This window comes from Strix uralensis, chromosome 11 (assembly GCF_047716275.1).
Source record: "Strix uralensis isolate ZFMK-TIS-50842 chromosome 11, bStrUra1, whole genome shotgun sequence".
Lineage (NCBI taxonomy): Eukaryota > Metazoa > Chordata > Aves > Strigiformes > Strigidae > Strix > Strix uralensis.
The window spans coordinates 11,676,211-11,698,047 of NC_133982.1; the positions used below are offsets into that span (position 1 = coordinate 11,676,211).

The 21,837-nt window shown below is 42.8% G+C and overlaps 1 protein-coding gene across 2 annotated transcripts in view; it reads right to left on the reverse strand.

Moving 5' to 3' along the window:
* SMAD3 (SMAD family member 3) overlaps nt 1-21,837 on the reverse strand; it is a 79,819-nt gene that overhangs the window by 36,010 nt on the left and 21,972 nt on the right. The window contains exon 1 of one of the 2 annotated variants that reach the window (XM_074880343.1): nt 4,231-4,299. The exons of the other annotated variant lie outside the window; for it this stretch is intronic. Coding sequence (XP_074736444.1) covers nt 4,231-4,295 — 65 coding nt within the window. The 5' untranslated portion in view covers nt 4,296-4,299. Of the gene's footprint in view, nt 1-4,230; nt 4,300-21,837 lie in introns of those variants that run through there. 2 annotated transcript variants of the gene reach the window in all.

Consider the following 21,837-nt stretch of genomic DNA (forward strand, 5'->3'; position numbering starts at 1 on the left):
GTGTGCCACGGACCAGAATTGATCCCAAACCAGCGCTCAGGAGTATGGCAAGGAAACGAGAGCAGTGGGCTGTGCCACAGAGGGAAAGGAGAGCGGTGGCAGCAGTCCATGCCTTGCTGCCTCCCAACATCCTGCTGAGCTTATTAGCTTAGGCTTTGTGCCATGCCTTACCTTTAACGCACTGCTGCTACGCTGCCTGAGCACTGCTGGTGTAACGGCAAGGACACTGCCTGCAACTGGAGGCAGAAGACCCAGATTTCATGCCCATCCTGGCACAGACCTGCTGCGTAATGACGACATTAAGCCTTACTCTAGGAATCTACCCACCATCCAGAACCACTGCTCCACACTACCTCTAATAGCCTCCCAGTTGTTTTCTCTTTGGTTTACTACTTGCACCTTGATACATTTTTCCTGCACAAAATTTAAGAGAAAAAAAACCCAAAAAACCAAAAAACAAACAAACAAAAAAACCCAACAAAAAACCCAACCCCAAAAACCAAATTAAGATCTACACCTTCTTTTTCCTCTTAAGAACCAAAACAACTTGCCTTGTCCTTAGGTCATCCCATCTAATCTCTTCCTCCTCTCTGGCACATCAGATAAATATCTTGTTCTTCCAACCCATCAAAAAACACAGCTGCTAAAATTATCATTCTGACCCATCAATCACACTCCTCTCTTAATCTGTCCGGTATCTTCTATGAGGTATTAAGTTCAAATAGCCTAGAGCCTTGTCCTCAAGGCACTCCAGCCCTCTTTATAACCCGAGAGCTCATCCCAACTGCAGCTTCTTCCCCCTCCTCCCAAATTCCTTGCCCAGACTGGACATCCACCACATGCTTCCCCCTTGGCTGCTCCTTCCCTCCCCACCTCAGTCCCTCTCTCTGCCTTGTGCAGCTTTCAGCATTACACTGGGGCACAGAAAAACCTTCCAGCCCTGATGAGATGGAAGGATGATCCTTCACTCTCACATTTCTTTGGAAAGGCCAGTTAAACTGTGTGTGCCATACACTATCAACATGATGCAAGCAGACAAAAAGGTTTACAGAGAGGAGATGGTGCAAAAATATTAAAGTAATTAATATAGCCCACGGTTATAGCTTTCTCTGGATATTCCCATTAATACTGTCTGGCATCTTTTAGACTGCCAGCTATTCAGTAGAGGGACAGTCTGTACTTCCCCCCCCTTCTAAAGCAATAAGCACATTCTTGGCAGCTAAATTATTAATAAGGAACAAATGGTAATTGATTTATAGATGAGTCCGAAAGAGAGGATTTGTCTTCTTCAGTCATCTAAGTCATCATGCCCACATGGCTTTGCCCCAAAACTTCAGTCTCCCACCCAGACCCGTAGTGCAGCATATCCAGCTCCAGATCTGTGTTTACGTGACCTCTTTACCTCTGTTGTATCTGACCGCTGACCAGATATTGCAAAAGAGAAACAAAGTGTTCATTGTTCTGTCTTTCTCGCTTCTCAGCCGGCAAGAAAAAGCTTAACTGGATTAGTTCTTAAGATTTTATTTTTATCCATTGTGAGCTTGTGAAAAAAAAAATACTCAAGGAAAAGATGAGTTTTGCATTCAGGCTTTGAATATGCTGAGCTTGGGGAATTAGCTCGCTCTCTCTGCTGGTGGAAAGTTCCACAGTTCTGGCCCAGCTCTTCACACCAGAAGTATCTGTCCTCCTCCTCTGAGCACTACTTTCTCACATTTCAGCTCCAATACTTGCAACAACAATCTTTGCTCTTGTTTTGCTGAATGAACTGAGGATTGCTGGGTAGGTCTTCCCCCTGCTATGAATACAGGCTTATTTGTAAGACAAGCTTGAGGAGCGGCCCCTGAGAGCAGCTACTCCACAGGCTGTTATGTTTATTATAATTAAGAGCACCACACACATATCCTATTGCTTTCATAACACTCGCCACAATTTGCTTGGCATGAAGAACCGATCAGCAGTCAGCTTGCCACAAACTCAACCTTTTTTAAGGCGGGACCCGTGGCTTTATTGAAAGCAACACAAAGTTTGTTTCTAGAAACATTATGGAGATGACATGTAAAACGTAGCGTTGCTGCTTAAATGCTGGCTGAATCCCAAACAACGGGAGCTCTTACATGAGGCAAAAACAGACCTTCAAAGCCTTGTAGGCAAATATACTGTCACTGAATATTTTGTCATGGAAGCAAGGGCCTAAAAATATAACACGAGCAGATAATGCACTGAGACAGGCCGGCTCACATCCTGTCTTTACTCTGTAAACACCACAATGCGAATTGGCACTATTGTACAAATCAGGCCACCCATATAAAAAAGTAGGACAGTACTTAGTAATAAACTGCAGCCTTCATCCCAGAGCCGCTACGCTCCTCGTCCCAGATACCTTGCTCTATATTGGAAGAACAAGAAACCTGGTGGGAGCACGGCTGGGCTGCCTCAGCCTCCAGCACAGGCAAGCTGCCTGTCCCTCCGGCAGCCCGCACGCACAGGCCTGCTGGGGGCACGGGGAGGAGGTGTGGAAGGAGGAAATGGTGTTACCATCCATTTTCTGATAAGGCTTGCATCTGTAGTAGCACTGTGTCCTGCCCGCAGCAGGAAACTCAGCCTTGAGATGTGCTGACTCACTGCAGCAAGGCTCCTTGTAGTTGGCAGTGGTTTTTAAGTCTCCTGAAAACACTCCTCTTCCCTGCAAGTGAAGGGCCACTGCTTAGCTCCTTTCTCTACCCAGAAATCAAAGAAAAAACAGAAGTGTCCAGGTAACTAGAAGACATTATAGTCTGCATTCCTTTCTTTTGCAAAATTTGGGCTTGAAGCAGAAAATATTTTGTTTAATATAAATGAGAGAATGGTAAAAGCCATACCTGATTGAAAAAAAGCAAAGCACTGGGGGCACAGTTCTTCACTAGAGGAAAGTAAGATTCATTTCTTGTTCCAGTAGATGTAGTTTAGTTGGATTTGGGTGAATTAGACCAAAGTTCTCAAAATCTTCAGATTCCTTTTAGATCTTTCATTCTTATCAAAATCGACCCCATCGGACTCAATGCTTTTCTATAAAATACACATGACAGATCGCTCTTGTGAAAGTATGTAAGGACACTGGAAACACTCCAGAGTTTTATACCACAAGAATTGATATCAAACTTTAAGAGCATTCAATGCAGTTATGCATAACAGTCCCTAAAACAAAAAGCCATAAACAATCCTTGAGTATAACAATACACATGGTCATTCAGACAGTCTAATCTTTTCTCAGAACCTCCAATGTGCTCAGAGCTATATAAAGTTCTGAGGCGTAAAAGGGTATTCAGAACGGCAAACAAAAACAGGTTCCCCAAACCTGAAAGGTTAGTTACCTTCCAGGAAGGGAATGAGCAGACCCTCCAGCTGAATGGTGTGCGCTCATTTGCACATGCAATGAATTCAGTAAATTCCATTCCAGACCTCTAGATCACTGACTTTTGAGGATGTTAATTGTTTTATGGTAGGACCCACTAATCCCCACTAAACCCCAATCAAGTATCAAGGCTAATACACAACCAGCATAAAAGAGAAAGTCCCAGACCCAAAGAGAACGTGATTTCCATTTACAACAGGATACCACAGGTAAATGAATTGGACAAACAGGAAGGAGCAGCTGTCACAGGGGCAGTTATCATATACCAGAAGTGTGAAGTGGCTTAAGAACATCACCACCACATTCTTCTTTCAGCAATTAATCAGATTTTACTTTCAAAACATGTGCACTTAAGTCCAGACGGGCAAATCTAGGCAGCATTTTGTTTCTTTTTACATGCAGGGGAAGAAAAGAGGGGAAAAGACATGCACAAAACTAAAAATACACATTTTTCTGAAAATCACAGAGAGGCATCAGGAAGAGGAGGCTGTGGGGAAGCACGTATATCAGTAAAGCAAAGAGCACCAACCCTTTTTGCTTTCCTCTGCAGATCACCCTTGATAAATCATCATGACTCTCTTAAGGATTTTTTCAATCTGTTTTGTATTATTACTCCCATTTTTAAGGAAGATAAGATTGTCTCCACTTTTGAAACTTCAACCAGGGCCACACACTCCCACACAGAAGAATTTCACTGCTCTAAAAGCTCTGGCTGCTCAGCCAGCTACTACTTAGTAGCTCTGGTGCAATAAAAAAGCAGCACACACCGCTACAAGAGGCATGAAGACCCTGCAACATTCCTGGATGTGCACTGCAGAGAAGACAAAAACATAACTTACAAACGACTTGCCCCCAGAAGCCGCTGAGGGCTGAGCGGTATGCCTGCATACCACAGAGCGCACATTTGCTTATACAAAACCTCTGTAACTTTGCCACGGGTGGGAGGAGCGGGAGCGCTGCATGTGGCTGTGTGGGCAGGACCAGCACCTGAGACTCAGCAGCACTGCAAATAAACACAGTTTAGACATGAATAATTGCATACTTTTAAGGCGTATCTTTCTCAGCAAACAGCCATAATACGGAAAGTGGGCAAAAAGGTGGCATTGGATTTTCTTGAGCCAAATCCTTCAGATGTTAGAAAAAAATAAAATCAAGTAAACAGAGGCAAGAAAAGGGCTGGAGAAGGGCCAGGGTGCATACCAGCAGCGGGGGAATCCTTACGTGACCGAGGCCACGGCTGGTGCATTCCTGACTCATAAGCTAAGGTGCATCCGGTGGCTGTGTCAGGTGCCGGATTGGCAAAAGCATTCCCTCGTAATGGCTTCTTAATTGTTTTCTGACAGCCATGACACAATCTCCAGAGGGCTATGAAGCCAGAAATTTGGAAGACAGCATGCCATTTGTCACGACCCGGCGTCGAGCAAACCAACCACCTGCTTCCCGTCTGTGTCTCTGCCCTTCTCACCTGCTGATGTGTTTAGAAAGCTCTAAGCAGGGTCCCCAGCGAACAATTCCTCATTACCCAAGTTGGCACTCCAGAAACACCCTGTCGATGTTACATTTAAGCATTTGCTAGACTTTGTGCACCAGCTCCATTAATTTAACTGCTTAAATCTAAGCATATACTTAGAGGGCCCTGCAGAAAGGAGATGGATTGAGGAAGCACTTAAATGCTTTGCTCAGTTAGGATGAAAGAGACTTTGAAATCTTGAAACACTGCTGTTCTCTTAGATAATGAAGTGTTCAAAAAAAAAAAAAAAAAAAAAAGGCCTTTAATATTTTCTTTTGCGAGCACCTATTATTTCAACTGCACCAGGCAATACTGTGTAATGTACCTCAAGGCAACAACTATGATAAAGAGTATATTTCACCCCCACTCTGTTCTAAACTCCTATCTGAATAAAAGCCAACATACTTAGCATTTTGCTTCCTGCTGTAAAGATTTGACAATTGTAGGCCTTGCCTGTGAGATGAGGAAAAACAACATGGAATATCATGTCACTTCCTTTTCATCGCATGCAAACCTGGGATAAGCAATGGGGGCGGGTGAAGGACCTTTTACCTGAGCTTTCATGCACAATAAATTAATAAGAAGGGTGGGCCTTTACTCAAAGCAACTTTTCTTTAAAGCTCTATATTAATCAAATCCCTTCAGAACAAGTTCATTTGAATGTATTTGATTTTACTTTGAGACCGATAATAACACAAGTGGATTGCATCATCTTCACTAGAACAGTAATGCCTTTTAAGTTTCTTTTTAGTAGCTGCCTCAGACATGCCTTAGATAATTTTGTTGGCCAACTGAGGACTAATGCAAGACATATTCTATGAATAAATGCATTTCCAGAGCCTCAGTCTCAGAAGGTGATTTTGCAAATGGCCAATGAGAAGTGCCTGCTTTGAAGTGTTCCTGGAATCAGTTACAGTTGCTTAAACCACTGATCAAATTCTACCAAAAAAGGCTTAGAGAAATGTTACTTCAGACTAGGTTTATCTTTCCTATAAATGCAAACTACTGCATTAAAAACAGAACTCTCCCCTATGAAATATGCACTTTCACAGCTTGGGAGCATTTAACTGAGGTGCTTAAAGTCAACATTTCGCTTTCTTTCTTGGAACAGTTGAAAAAACTTAAAGCCAAACTTCACTAAATGGAAAAGGTAACTTCAAAAGTCTTTCCCCTAAAAATAAACGATGAAGTTACACCAGGCTATGTGAAGGACCACTTCTGTTACATGTAGTGATACAGGGTTAACATCACTCCAGTCTACTGTGCTCTATAAAGGATTTCTTAGCCAGTAGGTCTCCTGTTTTGTTTTTTTTTTTCTTTCATCCAAAAGGCTCATTCTTTCTGGGCCAAATCCAACAACCTTAAGTCAGTGAGCGTTCACTAGGCATTATACTGCCCAGCACCATGTGCAGCCACCACGCAAAGCAGACGAGATGCTCAGCCCCATCCTGCGCTTTCACGCCGCTCAGCCAACAGAAAATGTAAAGCAAGTTTAGGAAGGTATAGCTAACGATTCCTCCGCCTGGCATTTCCCAAGGAAGGACAGCCAGCCCTATGCCAGTCTCCTCCCAGCAGCGCCAGGGACACACCTGAGCGCGTGGGCAGCTGGAGGAGGCCTGGCCCCAGGCCGGAGCAGCTCTGGAAAGCTCTCGGCTGTCAGCTCCAGCCGTGTCGGGGTTGCAACACCGCTCCAAGGACTACGGCTTCTTAATGTTTTCTCCACAGCTGAGGATCTGGGCCAGCGAGTGCAAGAGTGGGTATGAAACACTGCTGCTGGGCGAGCGTAGATTTCTGCCTTGGTAGTGGAAATCATTAAAAAAGTCTACAGTAAGAGAAAATGAGGCTCGTTGTGCTCTGTGGGGGTTGTTGGGTGCTCAGCAAACCCCCATCAGGCCACTTATTCTCCTGCTTCAACAGACTTAATTTGATTGTGCACCTATTTAAGCAATCCTGGCCCAAGCTTCCCAAACCCATCTGGATTTGTACTTCAGCTTCACCAGTGAAATCCCAAAGCGTACTCTGCCCAAAATTCAGCATAGCAGATTGCAGGAAATGCACAAAGTTGTATCATATTATTCTAAAAATGGTCTGTGGATATTTTGGGGAGGGAACAGAGGAGTAGAGACTGCTACATAGAAGGACCCATTACATTTCTTCTTTAAGATTATTTTATTCTACTATGTATTTGTCGCAACATTAAACCACTTTGACTTGCATTTTACACAGAATGTTTACAAGATGTGTGGGCAAATTTAGCAATATATATTTTTTAAACTTGATTACTTTCCCACATACACACACACAGAGTCTGAGTTACTCTATATGTAAAGGTTCCTTTCACAGTAATAATGCCAGGACTTTCCATATGCACCACTGCTTAAGAATGGCATTCCTGGCAGGTCTTAATGCATCTGAAGCGATCGCATTAAGCTCCCAGCATTGCTTCAAGTCCTATCTGAGGAGAACACGCGCCTGAAAAAAACACCAAGGGAAGCCATGAAAGAGGATATACTGAAGGAGCTCACAGACAAGCCAAATCAGAAGTGCCTTACTTTAAATCAGTAGACATTTCAAAGAAAGCACACAATGGTGCTGCCAACTTGCTCTCGAAGGAACATTTTGTTTTTAAAGGCTGTTCTACAAGGCTGTTTTCTTCTTGTCAGGATCACAGGAATCCTCAAGACACCCTTCCTGAAAAGTGTTAGCATTGCACAAATGGGCTTCAAGAAGGAAGGGAGATTTTCAAACATCTCCTTAGTGAAATGCCACCTGGGCTCTTTCCAGTCCGTGGTGCAAGAGTGGTGCTGTTACTCCGCCTTTGATGGCATTATTCCTTGGGCACATGCCTTTGCTTCTCTCATTTTGCTGTGGTTTTCCTAATATTATGCCTTTATAGGAGAGTTTTGCAGCAAGTCTGATGGAAATGACATCACCAGCCCTCAGTTCAATCAGCTTAATACAGAAAACTGTCTTCAAAGGAGCTTTTAAAAATACATTTTTGGTGGCTCTTTAGCATTTGAAAAAACACTAGTGCATCCAAGCCTGTAAAGTCATATAAAGAACTTCCAATTCAAACATCTGAACACTGATACATATTCATTCTCTGTGCTGCTAATTAACCACAAGCTGATTTCCTTCAGCAGTGTGTTTATTTTAGCAGTATGGTTGTCCAGAATCCACCTTCCAGAACATAGCAATAATCAGGCTTCATAAAGCAAATAGCTATGTTCCTGCTATATTGAAAAAAAATTCCCATCAAATCAGTGTTTTGGCTTTTATCAAGAGCACAAAAGATAAAGGCTCTGACCAGACCTGGAAGTCTCCACTTACAAAGAATGAAATATTTCTCAAGAAGGTGATAATGACAATTTTTCACCTCTTAGTAGATTAATTAGGCCAGGAATGACACGATACAGCAGAGGTAAAGTCAGAACCCAAAATACTCTGTTGTCTAACCCCATGTTCCCATCTCCACTATGCTCCTTTTTTTCAAGACAGAGCAGTAACAGGTGAGACTAATCACAGAATCATAGAATGGTTTGGGTTGGAAGGGACCTTAAAGATCATCTCATCCAACCCCCCTGCCACAGGCAGGGACACCTTCCACTAGCCCAGGTTGCCCAAAGCCCCGTCCAACCTGGCCTTGAACCCTTCCAGGGAGGGGGCAGCCACAGCTTCTCTGGGCAACCTGTGCCAGGGCCTCACCACCCTCACAGGGAAGAATTTCTTCCTTAGATCTAATCTAGATCTGCCCTCTGTCAGTTTAAACTGTTACCCCTCGTCCTATCCCTACCTCCCCGATAAAGAGTCCCTCTCCATCCTTTCTGCAGGCCCCCTTTCAGTACTGGGAGGCCACTCCAAGGTCTCCCCAGAGCCTTCTCTTCTCCAGGCTGAACACCCCCAATTCTCTCACCCTGTCCCCAGTAACTGATACCGAGGAACCATGTGGACAACCAGGAGAAAGCAAGGGTGCAGCAGCACAGGGCACCCCAGAGGCGTTGGAGGGAGGGAGGCTGCAGCCTTTCCAGGCCATTGGTGGCTGCAGCTTGAGAAAAATAATGGCCACACATCACAATTTGTCCCCAGAAAAAGAAACTAAACCCCAAGAGAGTACACAGTTCCCTGAAATGACCCAAACGAGCCCTCTAATAAGAAATCTAGAAACGGAAAAAGGCACAAAGAAACAGAGACAGGAAGGCGAGAGGCACAATGGGCTCTTTTTAAAGGCTGCGATAAAGCACTTCTGCTGGCACAAAAGGAGTGAGAAGGAATTAAGCCATCTATCAGCGCTGGGGAAGCAGGTTCGAGTGAAAATGTAAGTTTTAGAGATGATCAAATCAGAGGTACCTGGAAAGCAAGCTGCCCAGCAAGGTGGCCTGGCTGCTCACCCCTGGCTGCGTGATGGGAAGGAGGGTTCGGCTGCCATCAGGTGTGTACACAGTCTGTGCAGGAAATTAATTTCATCTTCAAACCACTGCTTGGCACCCTCCTCACTTGGGTTATTTATAGCTTGAACCTCAACTTTTTGGGAATAATTAATCCTTAAAAACAAAACCTCTAAGGCATGTTGAGTGAGGCAGTTTTAAAGCCAGTAATAAACAATCAGCACCTACTGCATAGGCCTGTATTACACATGTTGTATCACGAGCTTCACGTAGGTGCCTTAATAACGTAGCGGATGTGGGCTTCAGAAAACCGAGGCAGCAGAACAGAGCCTTCTCGGCACAGCGACTAAAGTACCTAATAGGAAATCAGCCTCCACCTTGCTGTGCCACTTCAGGAGATACCTTAATACTTCATATTCCTTATTTCTGCAGTGGACACTCTCCCTGACCCACGGCCCTCCCAAACATAGTCTCCCTTAATGAAAAGCTGGTGTGCTGAGGCACATACCCATCTACTACGGCAGGAACAACTGCAGCACAAATCCAAAAGCACTAATGGGTATGCTATGGAGAATCTATGCCGGCATTATACATGAGGTCTTCTTTACACTTTAGGCTTCTAAATAGATTATCAATTCTATCACTAAGCATGAAACTAACTAATGCAACTGTGGGGTCATGACAAATTTTTCACTTACTTAAAGAGCAGAATTAAAACTCACAGGCTAAATTCTGACTTTATAACCCTGTATCCACAAATAGCTCCACTAACTTGAGAGACATTAACTGGAGAAGGTACAGGTACCGGCAGCGGCCACATGTCAGGCACAGGGAAAGCTACCCTGGCACTGACCATGTATGAAATGATCAATCTGCAAATGCAGGAGGCACCTGGGTCCCACTCGACTCTGTTGTCATTCCACTCCACATTTTCCATCTGTAGGTTCTCTTTAATAATTTTCTTTATTTTTCCAGGTCTAATATCCTTTCATGGGAAGATCTTCCACACACTATGCAGGAATAGAACACAGTTTTTAAATAACCATTGTTGGGTTGTTTCCTTCATTTAGATTACAAAATGCTTTTTGATGGCATTTCATGACAGATTGCCAGACAAAGAAATCTTAATGATTGAGAATGAAGGGTGATAAATGAAGGTCTGTATCACCATTAGGTGGACTGGTACTAATAGGTGGTACAATACCAAAACCACCAAAGTGTATGTTCTTCACTGATGAAAAATGCACACTTCTCAGTAATGATACCCAAAGGTCACCCAAAAGATCACAAAGTAAAAGCAACTTGCATTACCAAAAAAAAAACCAAAACAAAAAAACCCCAAACCCCTAAAACAACAAAAAAAGAGTAAGCCTTGCTAAAAATGGATGCTCTGACCTCATCAAATTTGTGGGCTGTGTGTATTCACCGCTCCTTGTGGAACTGCATTCCCAAAGAACAAGCCCTCCTTCATGTGGGGTGTTACTGGTTAAAACAGTTTAGGAAGACATTTTTTAATCCTCCTTGTTCTCTCTACCACTGACTGTTACCCATGTTTTGTTTCTGTTTATGCAATCAAGTCCTTTCACTCTTAACCATGATCTAACTACAGCTCTAACCAACATATGGGCTTCATGTTATATGCTGGTAGGCAAGCAAGCACAAGACCATATTCCAAATTGGCAGTAATCCCACACTAGAACTTTGTGACTCTCCTTTTCCCCCAGCAAGGTATTTCTGCTGACAAGGCACATGCACAGGGACACATTTCAGCCCTGCATGTGGTAGAACATCTCATTGCTGCGCAGTTCTGTTTTGCTCCAGCCTGGTTTTGCACACCTCTAACACTTGGATGAAAACTCAGAAGGAGAAACCTCAGCTCCTTTATCGTCTGTTTTCACCAAGCAAGGCCCAAAATCTTCACTGGCACAGCCATGTGAATTAAAGTGTGATTGCTGTAACCATTTTTTCACCAAAAACCCTGCTGTTGATGCAGCGGTATCAATAAGAGATGTCTTTTTTTACCACTATAAATTAATTAACATTTATAATCGATATTAAATTATACTGGCGGACTGTTTAGTTACCTTGGAGAATATTGCTAAGGCACAATACTCCACAGTAAAACTTAGCTTTTTTGTGGAATTTCCAACTTTGGTTAAATTCTTAAGGCAAGTTGGATTGTTCTGCTGTCCAGAAGCAAGAGTTCTCCAGGACATAAGTACCAGCTTTGTAGACAACATCCTCACTTCCATTAATCTCCTTTTCAGTAAGGATTGAGACCTAGAGCTAACAGCAACACAATCAAGACCAGATACCCAGCTTCCCTCTCCCAGGTTGCTGAGCAAGAACCTCTCCTCTCCTGTCAGCTGTCCCCTAAGGATTCTTCTTATCTACTTCACCTTTCTGATAGAGGGGAAAAAGGATCAAGAGAAAGGCTGGAGCCTCTGGCTCTGCAAGCAGCGAGCACTCTCCCTGGCTTCTTCACCAGTCCAGCACCAAGTCTGACTGGATATGGCTTCAGTGGTAACCAGCTGGCAGAGACACTGCGAGTCTCCATCACAGTTGCTGTCAACTCAAGTAAGAACACACTCCAGGAGGGGCTGCAAAATCCTTAAATTTAGCGGGGTCCTCCTTTTTAAGCTCTACCATCTTCCATTGCCTTTTGCTGTCACAATGTGGTCCTATCCATATGCACAAGACAAAAAGCCATCTGAAATGCCAGACCTGCACTAGCAGGAGATGTACAGTCAAAATGTTTTTGCTGCACATGCCTCTGCTGAAACTCAGAAAATTTAGTCACAAATCAGGATACGTACTGACACAAGATCCTCTGTACTGTGAGGGAACCTTCCCATGAGGCAGAGTTGTACAAAATAATTGACCAAAATTATCCCAGTGAGGTCACTGAGAGACCAAATGTTTCACCAATAAAATTTTAAAAGATATCCACGATTCCAAAATATAACTCATTGGCTATACTTATTTGCCTTAAAACTACCTTACCCAATGAACATGTTTACTTACTGCTCTTCTCCTCCTCCTGACTCTTGGCAAGTCAAGTTTTGATTTCATTTCTCCTGAAAATTTGATTCGATTCTTTTAAAAAGAAAAAAAATCTAAGTAAGTTAGAAGTTCAAATTGAAAATCCTGCTTCATTGTCCTCATGTGACCTGCAAGGTATTTAATGCTTTTCCAATTGCTAGCATCCCTCCTGGCACACACTGACCCATTATGACTCCATACAGCATCACGAGATACTTTGCACCAGAACAATCCTTTAGGAACCAGTTTAGGTTTTATATCAGCTTTCTCTATAAACTATGCAGTCCGCTCCCTCCCGTGCCTGAGGATGGGATCCATTTTGTTATTCCCCAAGAAAAGGCAGGAAAGGAGAGGGGGGATATATGAGGCAACTTTCAAGGATGCCTTACCTAGTCACAGAAATCCAGTTCAAGCAGAACTACTCTTGAAGAAGTAGTTAGGCCTGCCCATGACTGTGTCTTCTCTTACCCTAAAAAAAGCAAAGCTATGAGAAAGGGTAAGCGGAGAAGACGACTGTGCCTACTGCCCTGCAGAGCTCAGAAGTCCCCAGAAAGGGTATTTGAGTGCTACGTCAGCCGCATTTCACGCATGGCAGTGTTGGTAGGCAACTTGTTTTCCCTTCCTGGCTGTGGTCACATAGCGGGCAGGGGTTACAAAGAGTCACACTTTGTTGCTTGCCTGCTACCGTGGCATCTGTCTTCCCTTGCAGCAGTGGAGTAAAACCCAAGGGCTGCACAGATTATCTTTACTCATTAATAAAAGGAGCCTGCAATGCAGTCTTTATACCGTACTCTACCCTCAAGTGGAAACATTGCTCATGATGCTGAAATTCTACACAGTGTTTTCAAGAGCATTAAGTTTCCCCTCCTTACATCATTACACAACAAAGTGTTTACAATAACTTGAAGAAGAAAACTGCATTATATAATTATGCAATTATAAGGTCTCTGTTACCTTAGCATCCAAGTGTTCGATACGCTTTCGCATACTTGTCTCAGTGCCCAAAATAATTATTTGCTCTGTTTCAAAGAAATGAAGCTGAGGCAAAGGGAGACTAACAGATCTGAAGTTATGAAAAGAAGTGCAAGTCTACCAGTTCCCTCTTGTGCCTAATGTGTAATGCTGCTTCCATATCAAGTATGTGTGCAAACACTCTTTGCAGAACGTAACTGCAACAAAAAATAATAAACTTTATCTTATATCTCACAGTGGCGAGACAGGAAATTCTTCATAATAATCTACAACATTAAGGAGTAACATTTACTACATAGATGCTATGCTAATACAGACATTTCTAATAGCTTCCCTACTTGTTACAGTCCTCCTACCTAAAAATTTCTAAATGTGTGTGTGCATAGAGGGGGGAAGCAACTGTGCTATCCTCCTCGCTATCATGCTTGCCCGCCTTGCTGTCATCTTCTTTACAGAACAGTCACCCCTGCTGTATCAGGCAGAGCCCAGGAAAGACAGACGCACGCAATCCCAGTAAGCAACTCTCTTGTTCCCCTTCAGAGATTTAGGACTTAATCCAAAGCTCAGGAAGAGTTTGTGAAACACACATGGGCTTTGATTCAGGCCAGTCATGTCTGTATATATTTGTTTAGTATAACTTTAAAACAAAATAAAAATCTTCTCACAGTCCAGGGCTTGCACATCATTCCCATGTTGCCTCACCAGTGAATTCTGTGGATTGACCTTTACCAGTCAGACCTCTCCAGGTCTCTCACAGGTCACTGTAAAAATTAAATACTGACCCCTCCCTTGCAAATTTGAATGTCTTTGTCCCATCTATACTATGTGGTTTGGTATAATCAAATACATTTTGAATGAGTATGGAGTGAGTATATACAGCAGCAGTCTTTTATTAATTGGCTGTTACTTAAAAAAAAAAAAATAAATTGGAGTGTCTCTTGTGGGAATTCCATTTGCTCAGTCTGTGCAGGAGGCCTCCGGAGTTACTCAGTGGAGAAGAGCTTCACTGGAGCTTCTCCAAAAAAGTAAATACAAAACCAAATTCAAGTACCCACGTTGCAGACTTCACACTTCACCAAAACCCCCTCCCCCTCAGACTAACAGCAAAATTTACCCTCTAAGGAATCAATAAAATACACATGTGAAGTACACACACAGTAAAACCACAGGGGTTTGACAAACCGCTCCAAATGGCATTACTGAGAGCGAGGAGTTCATAGTGCTGCACGGCCAATATTAAAGCAGACAGACTAGGGAAAAACCTCTACTCCCCAACCTGTTCACCCCACCCGAGCAGAGTCCCTTACAGAAAGTCTTCGAATGCACCCATGGCAGGCACCCAGATGGCAGATGGGGAGGCTCCCTGCTGCACTTTCTCTCCCCACGGCTTCCCCAGTGAAAGCGGGGATCTTCGGGGGACTTCCCTCCTCTCAGATTCAGTTACTCTAAACTACCCAACCACGACGTCAGGGGTCCAGAAGAGCAGCTTCACGCTACTTTTGTACACCATATTACTCATCTGCAAATTCCAACCTAGGCTACAAACACCTCTACATCTTTTGGGCTACTCTGGTTTTTGGGTTTTTTGGTCAGCCTGGCACACAAGGTTGTATGCACAACTTGCTGGCCTTTCTCTAAAAAGCGTTTGGCTGTAACACAGTAACTTTTAAAGGCATTAGCAAGAAACCCCCCTAATCAACTCTAGTGAAAGCCAAAATACCCACTGGAAGTGACAGGAGATACCATAAGTAGAAGGCATCTTGCCAGCGGCTTAAACGAGATGTGTAAGAATCTGCAGATCACAGCACAAGCTAACAGCATGCCACTGCATTACGGTGGAACATCTACATGTGTTGACTGTCTGCGGGTGCAATACATGGAACCTTCAAAGTGAAGTGGAAAAGCAAAATGTAAGATAATGAGGCAGAGGGAAATGGAAACGTACAGACTGCCCCTGTCCTGGGCAAGGGGGAACGCCACACTGAGTGCCTGGCATGCTGCAGCAAGAAATGGGAGATCGGAGATGGACTCACTGGTGAGGGACAAATCTAGCCAAGAGAGGAAAAAATGATGGACATGAGCATCCAGGGGAAATGGAAAAGTGGTGACAGAATTGCAGGGAGCTCCAGAGGTAGATGGAATAGAAACCATTAGAGCAGGGAAGGAGGGAAGGCAGCATGAGGCTTTTGGCCTGATGGGCAGAACAAAGGATATATCAAGGCCCCAGTGTCCAGCTGCTAGCGCAGAGAATGGGCTCGGTGGGGACGTACTACCTCAGCTCAGGGCTCAAGGGTGGACGCAACAAAGAACAGAGAGCAAGCTCCTATCATTAGTTCAAACAGCCTCATCTCATTAGACTAGTATAAAACTGAAGTTATGGCATAAAGTTAATCTCTCCTTTGCAATAACAGTTTATACCAGCATGTTGTGAAGAAGGTAACTGGCATACATCTCTTCTGTAGGTTGCCAAGACACAAGCAAACACTCAAACCTCTGATTAAAAACTCCTCTTGAAGCCAAAAGTGAAACAGTTGTAACACCTGTGTGAAAGGCAGCACTAATTAACTCAAGAATTTCCCAGCTTGTTAAGTGCTACATTTCTTGACAGTATTTCAAGTGCAGGGCCAAAAAATACCAACATCTGTAACAAAACTGCAAACTAGCAAAAAAACCACTAAAAAAGCTCCCCACACACATATGCATACCAAAGCCAAGATATCTGTAGCGTAACAAGAAAAAAAAAACAAACCACCAGCCAGGGACATATAGCAGAAAAGTTTAATGGTTTTTAATAAGAAGCATATATCAAGTGAAGTGATTTACAACTTAAAAGTCTAAAAGTTTAGAAGAACAACAGAGTATTAATCCCAAGGATAAGACATTTTGCTCATATACCTTCTCTGGGAAAAAACAAAACAAAACAACCAGAAAACTAGTACGTTTAAGAAGATTTCTACTTTTCTGATAGGTATCATATAAATAGACACATATATAATAATTTGATAGCTTGGATGTATTAAGTCGCAATTTTAAAATCTTTCTTTTTAGTGTTGCATGAACTACACAGGGAACAACTTCAAGTTTAAATAGGGTGCCACTGACCTTTCTCTTCCTGCTCTGGTAAAGACTCTCAAAACTGGATAATATTACAGAGAAACTGTGTTGCAATGCCTAGGCACATCAGGGTCAGATAAAGTTCAGTCTTGCCTTTGAACTTTCTTGCCTCTGTGGGCCATAGTCAAATCCTCAGTGTTATTTTAACATGGTTTTTAAAGTTTAATTTCCTTTTTGTGGCTTTGCATTATTAACATTATTGATGTTAAAAGTGATACGCAGTCCCCTTTTCATCTTTCAGAAAGCATGGAAATATTTGTGGATTCCTTCCCCCCTCCATTAATTAAAAACTTGCCTCAGCAAACCCTCTTTAGTTGCTGCACAAGGCCTTTGCTGCACAGAAGTCAATAGGAGAAATCCTTTTTCCTTCAGTGGAACCAGGATTTCTATAATCCACTCTTCCCAGGAAGGGCTTTGCAGTTTAGCAGAGCAAGAAGCCAGCATTCTGCTTCATCAGGACTGTTTTGAATTGGTTCCTTTTGGGTCCAAGTCTCAGTGCTTGACACAGGGTAATTTGAAATAAGCAAAGCGAAGAAGAATTTTAAACAAGTCTCAATGTTAGCCCCAGGAGCAGAGCAGTGACAAACCAGACTACCAAAGCTTTGCAACACTCTGCTTTAAATCAACATCATCTGTACCCACCTAAACCACTTCACAGGCCTCTGGGAGTTGCCATAATGATGCAGTTTGTTTTAAGCCTACTTTTTTCCTAAAGGCAAGGTCCGTTACTGGATTCTATATCCTAGGGTCTGCTGTATGGTACTTCTTTTGGGGATCTCACATCAAGTTAAGACAGGCACTACAGCTGGAAATTCTGGGCACCTGGCTGAGAACAGGGCCGATATAGGGGAATGCAAAAATGGGATCCAGAAGGTCATTTCCCAAGAAGGTCACAGTGGCCCAGGCACTGAGATTAACCTCAGCAAATCTGAAGCACTGAGCTCTGCTTTTTCAAAATAAGCTATAATAGCAAATAAGCAATAAGCAAATAAAGTGTTGAAAAACCAAAGGCAGCTGGAAAACAAAATTTCATTCTCAAATTCTATGCTTAACCTGTTCTTTTTTTTCATGTAGAACTCCATCCTCATTCCACACTAACACACTAAAGTAACCTGAAAAAATCAGGTCAGCAAAGCATGACACCAAGAGGGGCTGGTGAGCCTCCAGCACGTGGGGGAGGGGGGGGGGGTGAAATCAATATCAAGGTGCTCAGTCAGAGTTACTTTTAAAAATCTAGGAATGCAGCTTCAGGCATCTATTTTTGCAGAATCTTTGATTCTAGAATGAAAAAAATAAAAACCCACCACATAAATCCAGTTAAGATCCTACAAGCTTTTCTGCAGCAGCCACTACTTGCCATAGGAAAGCAGAAATGATTCATCTAACTCTGAAGCACTGAAAAAAAAAAAAAAGTCACTTAACAGAAACAAGTTAGCAAGGACAGTTTGATGACAGTTTTTCCGCGATGACAGGCTTCTAAAAGATATGCCAGTTACAATAAATATTTCCAAATTAGATATCTGGCATTAAGCTGAGAGAGCCAAAGGCTTAAAGATGTCACATAACATAAATGCAGCTCTGTTTAATTTTGCAGTTTCTGAAGCAGTGAAACCCTAGGCTTGCTCTCTTTTTTTTTCCTTCCCCCCCCCCTCCCTTTTTTGATATGCCAAATCCATGACCAACACAAGAAACTTCTTTTGCTCCGCTGTGACTAACATTTATCATTTGTATATAAAGTAGCCATTATTCAACCAAATGCGAATTCAGCAAGTGCTTTTAAAAATCACCCACCCCCTAGCAAGAACCGCAAACCAAACAGCCGCCCACACCCCGGCTGGAGCATGCCTCTGCATTCCTGAGCGCTGAATAACAGGAGTCTCTTTGAGTCCATGCTGCGCTTTCTTACTGCTCCTCAAAGCCTTAAGAGAGACCTTCTTCTATGGCAGAATCAATGCTGGAATGGCAGATTGTGTCACACCTCACGCATTCAGTTTAACTCCTTTCTAAGCGTAGCTTAAAAACAAAATGCCCCTGACTTCTTTTTCTTACTTTAAAAAGAAAGAAAAAAAGTGTCAGATTTTAAAAAAAAAAAATAAAAGAAGAAATAAAGTGTAAAAGAACAAGTCCCTCAGCTGCATCCCAGCTCTGTCTCAGAATCACTGACATCAAGAAGAGGGCCAAGATGCAACTCCTGGGTGCTTGTGTTCCAAAATGATGCCAAAGATGATGCCATGTGCATCCTCACCAATTCAGGCATGAAAGCCAAACACGAAACCAGTCTGGTCAAAGAGCCAGAGATGTACCCAGAACTCATTTTTTCACTCAGGAGGAAAAAGGCACCTTACACTAGAGGGTATGCAAACCCCAGACAGGCCGGCTTTGGGCTGCCATCCCAGGAGAAACCTCAGTCTGCCGTGCCAGCCTTGGGTCCCCTGCTTGTGCAGGAGGGGATGGGATCTGCCGTCCAGGTTTTCTTGCAGTATTGATCCCATTTCTCACTGCTTTGCCCACCTACCCCAGGGAGGCCTCCTTGCGCTGCTGGATATAATATGGCTCTAGGGAATGGGGGCAGCACACAGCTGATCCAGGCTAACACTGGAGAAATATCCTGAGAAAGGACTAGCAGAAGGCTCACAACAGCCTCCGGCAGCTGCAGAAGCAATTGTGGACAGCAGAACCACCAAAAGCAAAGCCCCCCCTCCAGGAACCAGTCCCCTCAGAGTAAAACCAGAAATATTTCCAAATGATGAAACCAGGCCACAAATAAATTCTCAACAATATGCAGATAAATTGCTTATGTTTAAAATCACTTCTTTACCTAACACGAAGTTCAGAGTCAGTTCTCAACTTCCATTTGCTCCATTTGGCTGCAAACCAGCCAAGCGACAGTTGAACCCGTGACATGGGATGGGGATGGTAACAAAAGCCACACGTCAGAGTCTTGTAAATGTTGACATTCTGCACAATGCTTACCCTCCACACTTCCTAGGGCTGAAGAGGGAGCACCCTGTAGAGAAGTTTTGCACCACCCACCAGTAATTCCCAGATTACCCATCTGGCGGCAGCTGGATTTGAAGACCTTTAACAGGAAGCCAGATAACTTTGTAGAAATTAAGCCCTGTATTTTCCTTTTGTCCAGTGTTAATGTAACATTTCCATGCTATGGAACAGTCATGGAGTAAAGCATCACCAGCCAAACACTGCTGTAGCACAAGCTGCACATCTATTTATTTATTAGACTGGGGGAATAGTCCAATGCTTTGGGTTTGCTACTCTACTCACCTCATTCATGTTATGCCTTACCTTGACTGGATTTTTATAATTCTTTGAGGCAAAAAAAAAAGGCAACAAATCAAATACTACAGACATTTAAAAATGGGCTTGCCATTTTGAGTAATTGAGTAAAGCTGAGTAAAAAATGAGTAATTTTTTTGCTGTAGAAGGTAGTCAATCATCCTACGCCGTGTGCTGTATCAAGGCACAGAGACTTTATTTTCTTTTGCTGCTAGCTTTGCCAAGATCTTTACGGGAAGGACTGGAAACTCCTATGATGCATCACACACCAGCTATGATCCAAGGCAGGTACCCAAGTTGGTGAGCCAATGTGATAATCCTGTATTGCTAAATCCATTGTTTCCCTGAAAAACCTTGAATCACATTCAGTACTCCGCTGGCCAAGGAAACCGGATGTTACTTTCTGCAAACCTGTCACCACCACTCCCAAGTCAGCGAGAAATTGCTTGAGAGAAACAAAGATCCCCCCAGGCTCTTCTGATGGAAATGTCTGGCCCACTCTCCTTCCTCCCCTCACCTTTGTGTGCCTGGATGTGAACAGTCCAGGAAATAAGGACAAAATACTTAAAAATAAAAATCTTGGCTACGGTAAAGCCTAGGAATTTTTGTCCATAAAGAATTGGTCCAGGTTTCAAAGGAACAAGGTATGTTGGGAAAAAAACAGAAAAAAGTTTCACTGTGTAACTGAAGTAAGGATTCTTGATGGGTTAATTTAATGAAATGATTTCAAGTAAGTTCTATTCTCCCCTTATTGATTGACTGAGTATCTAGCACGTATCCTCATATAATGGTATCAACACAATCAATAGCTCTCCAAGTAATGTCAGCTGCTAGCTAATTTACACTTCCATAGTTGCCATCTGCTATTCAACCCATTGTAACACAAGCCATCAGCCTAGGATCTTTAACTAGCATGGTCAAAACAAAACTATTGAAAGGCTGAAATTTTATCCATATTCCCAATGGGTAAAGAAATACATTTAATCCAATTATGGTTTCATCGCTCTTAGTTTTTCAAGTTTTGTTCACACAGCCAGGAAATTGTGTTACAGTATCTGTTTATTTAAATTCAGCAATCAGCCCACCATTTCAGAGAGAAATGAAAGATACTCATTGATATCTTAGGTAAATTAATTAAGACCTGAGAATTCCAAATTAACAAAGGCTAAATGATCCTCATCTGCAGGATCTCCTGAATGCTTCCTATTATTTTCAAAGTACATTTTATCCAGCCTCATGGAAGAAGAAGATGCCTAGCTTACATTAAAAGCAAGCGTCACTCAGGAGGATTTCTTGATTCTTTTTTAACAGAGTATTCTGAATATTATTTTTAAATGCATGCCGTTGGTCTGCCATTTGAAATATTTTTTTTAAATATGTATATTATTTCTCTTTGAAATCATTGCTGGTAAAATACAGGGCTATGAAAAATTATGACACAAATACGCAGAACTAAATGCTTATACCTAACAGTTCAGCAACCTAGGAGGTGTGCAGTGATGGAATTTACTCCTTCAGAACTGATTCACAAAACCATGCAGTTACTACAGCACAGGATGCGAATTCCAGATTTGCTCAGAAAAGAAGTGAAGAGATCAAAGATTCAACAAATTGGATGACAAATGTTCAACTGTATGAGTCGCTACAAACAGAATCAGCATGATAATGCTGAACTCTGTAGCCAGGATTATACCCATGATGGAAACAATGGGACATATGGGCACAAGTAATATTCCTCTTTCTTTAAAACTGTCTATTGTTTAAGAACAAAGCAAACCACATCCAAATACATCTGGCATCAACATCTAACATTTTGCAAACTGATCCTTCTTTCAAAAACCAAAAAACCTGTACATCTGAGTATCCCATAAATTTTGCTACAGCACATGATGAGTCTGGACATTTTCTTGAGGAGGAAGTTAACACACATATTGTGCTGCCCACCCGGGGCTGCTCAACCAAGAGACAACTGGCTCCATCCTCACCACCCTCCCTCCCTTTCATGCGGTGGAGGGCAAACTTTCTCCAGGAAAGATGGTGGCTGGAAATGGCCTGTTGCTACCACAAAGGCAATTCATCCAGTTTGCATCCTATCCCCTGCTTAGATCTGAAGAGCATCTGGGAAAGAG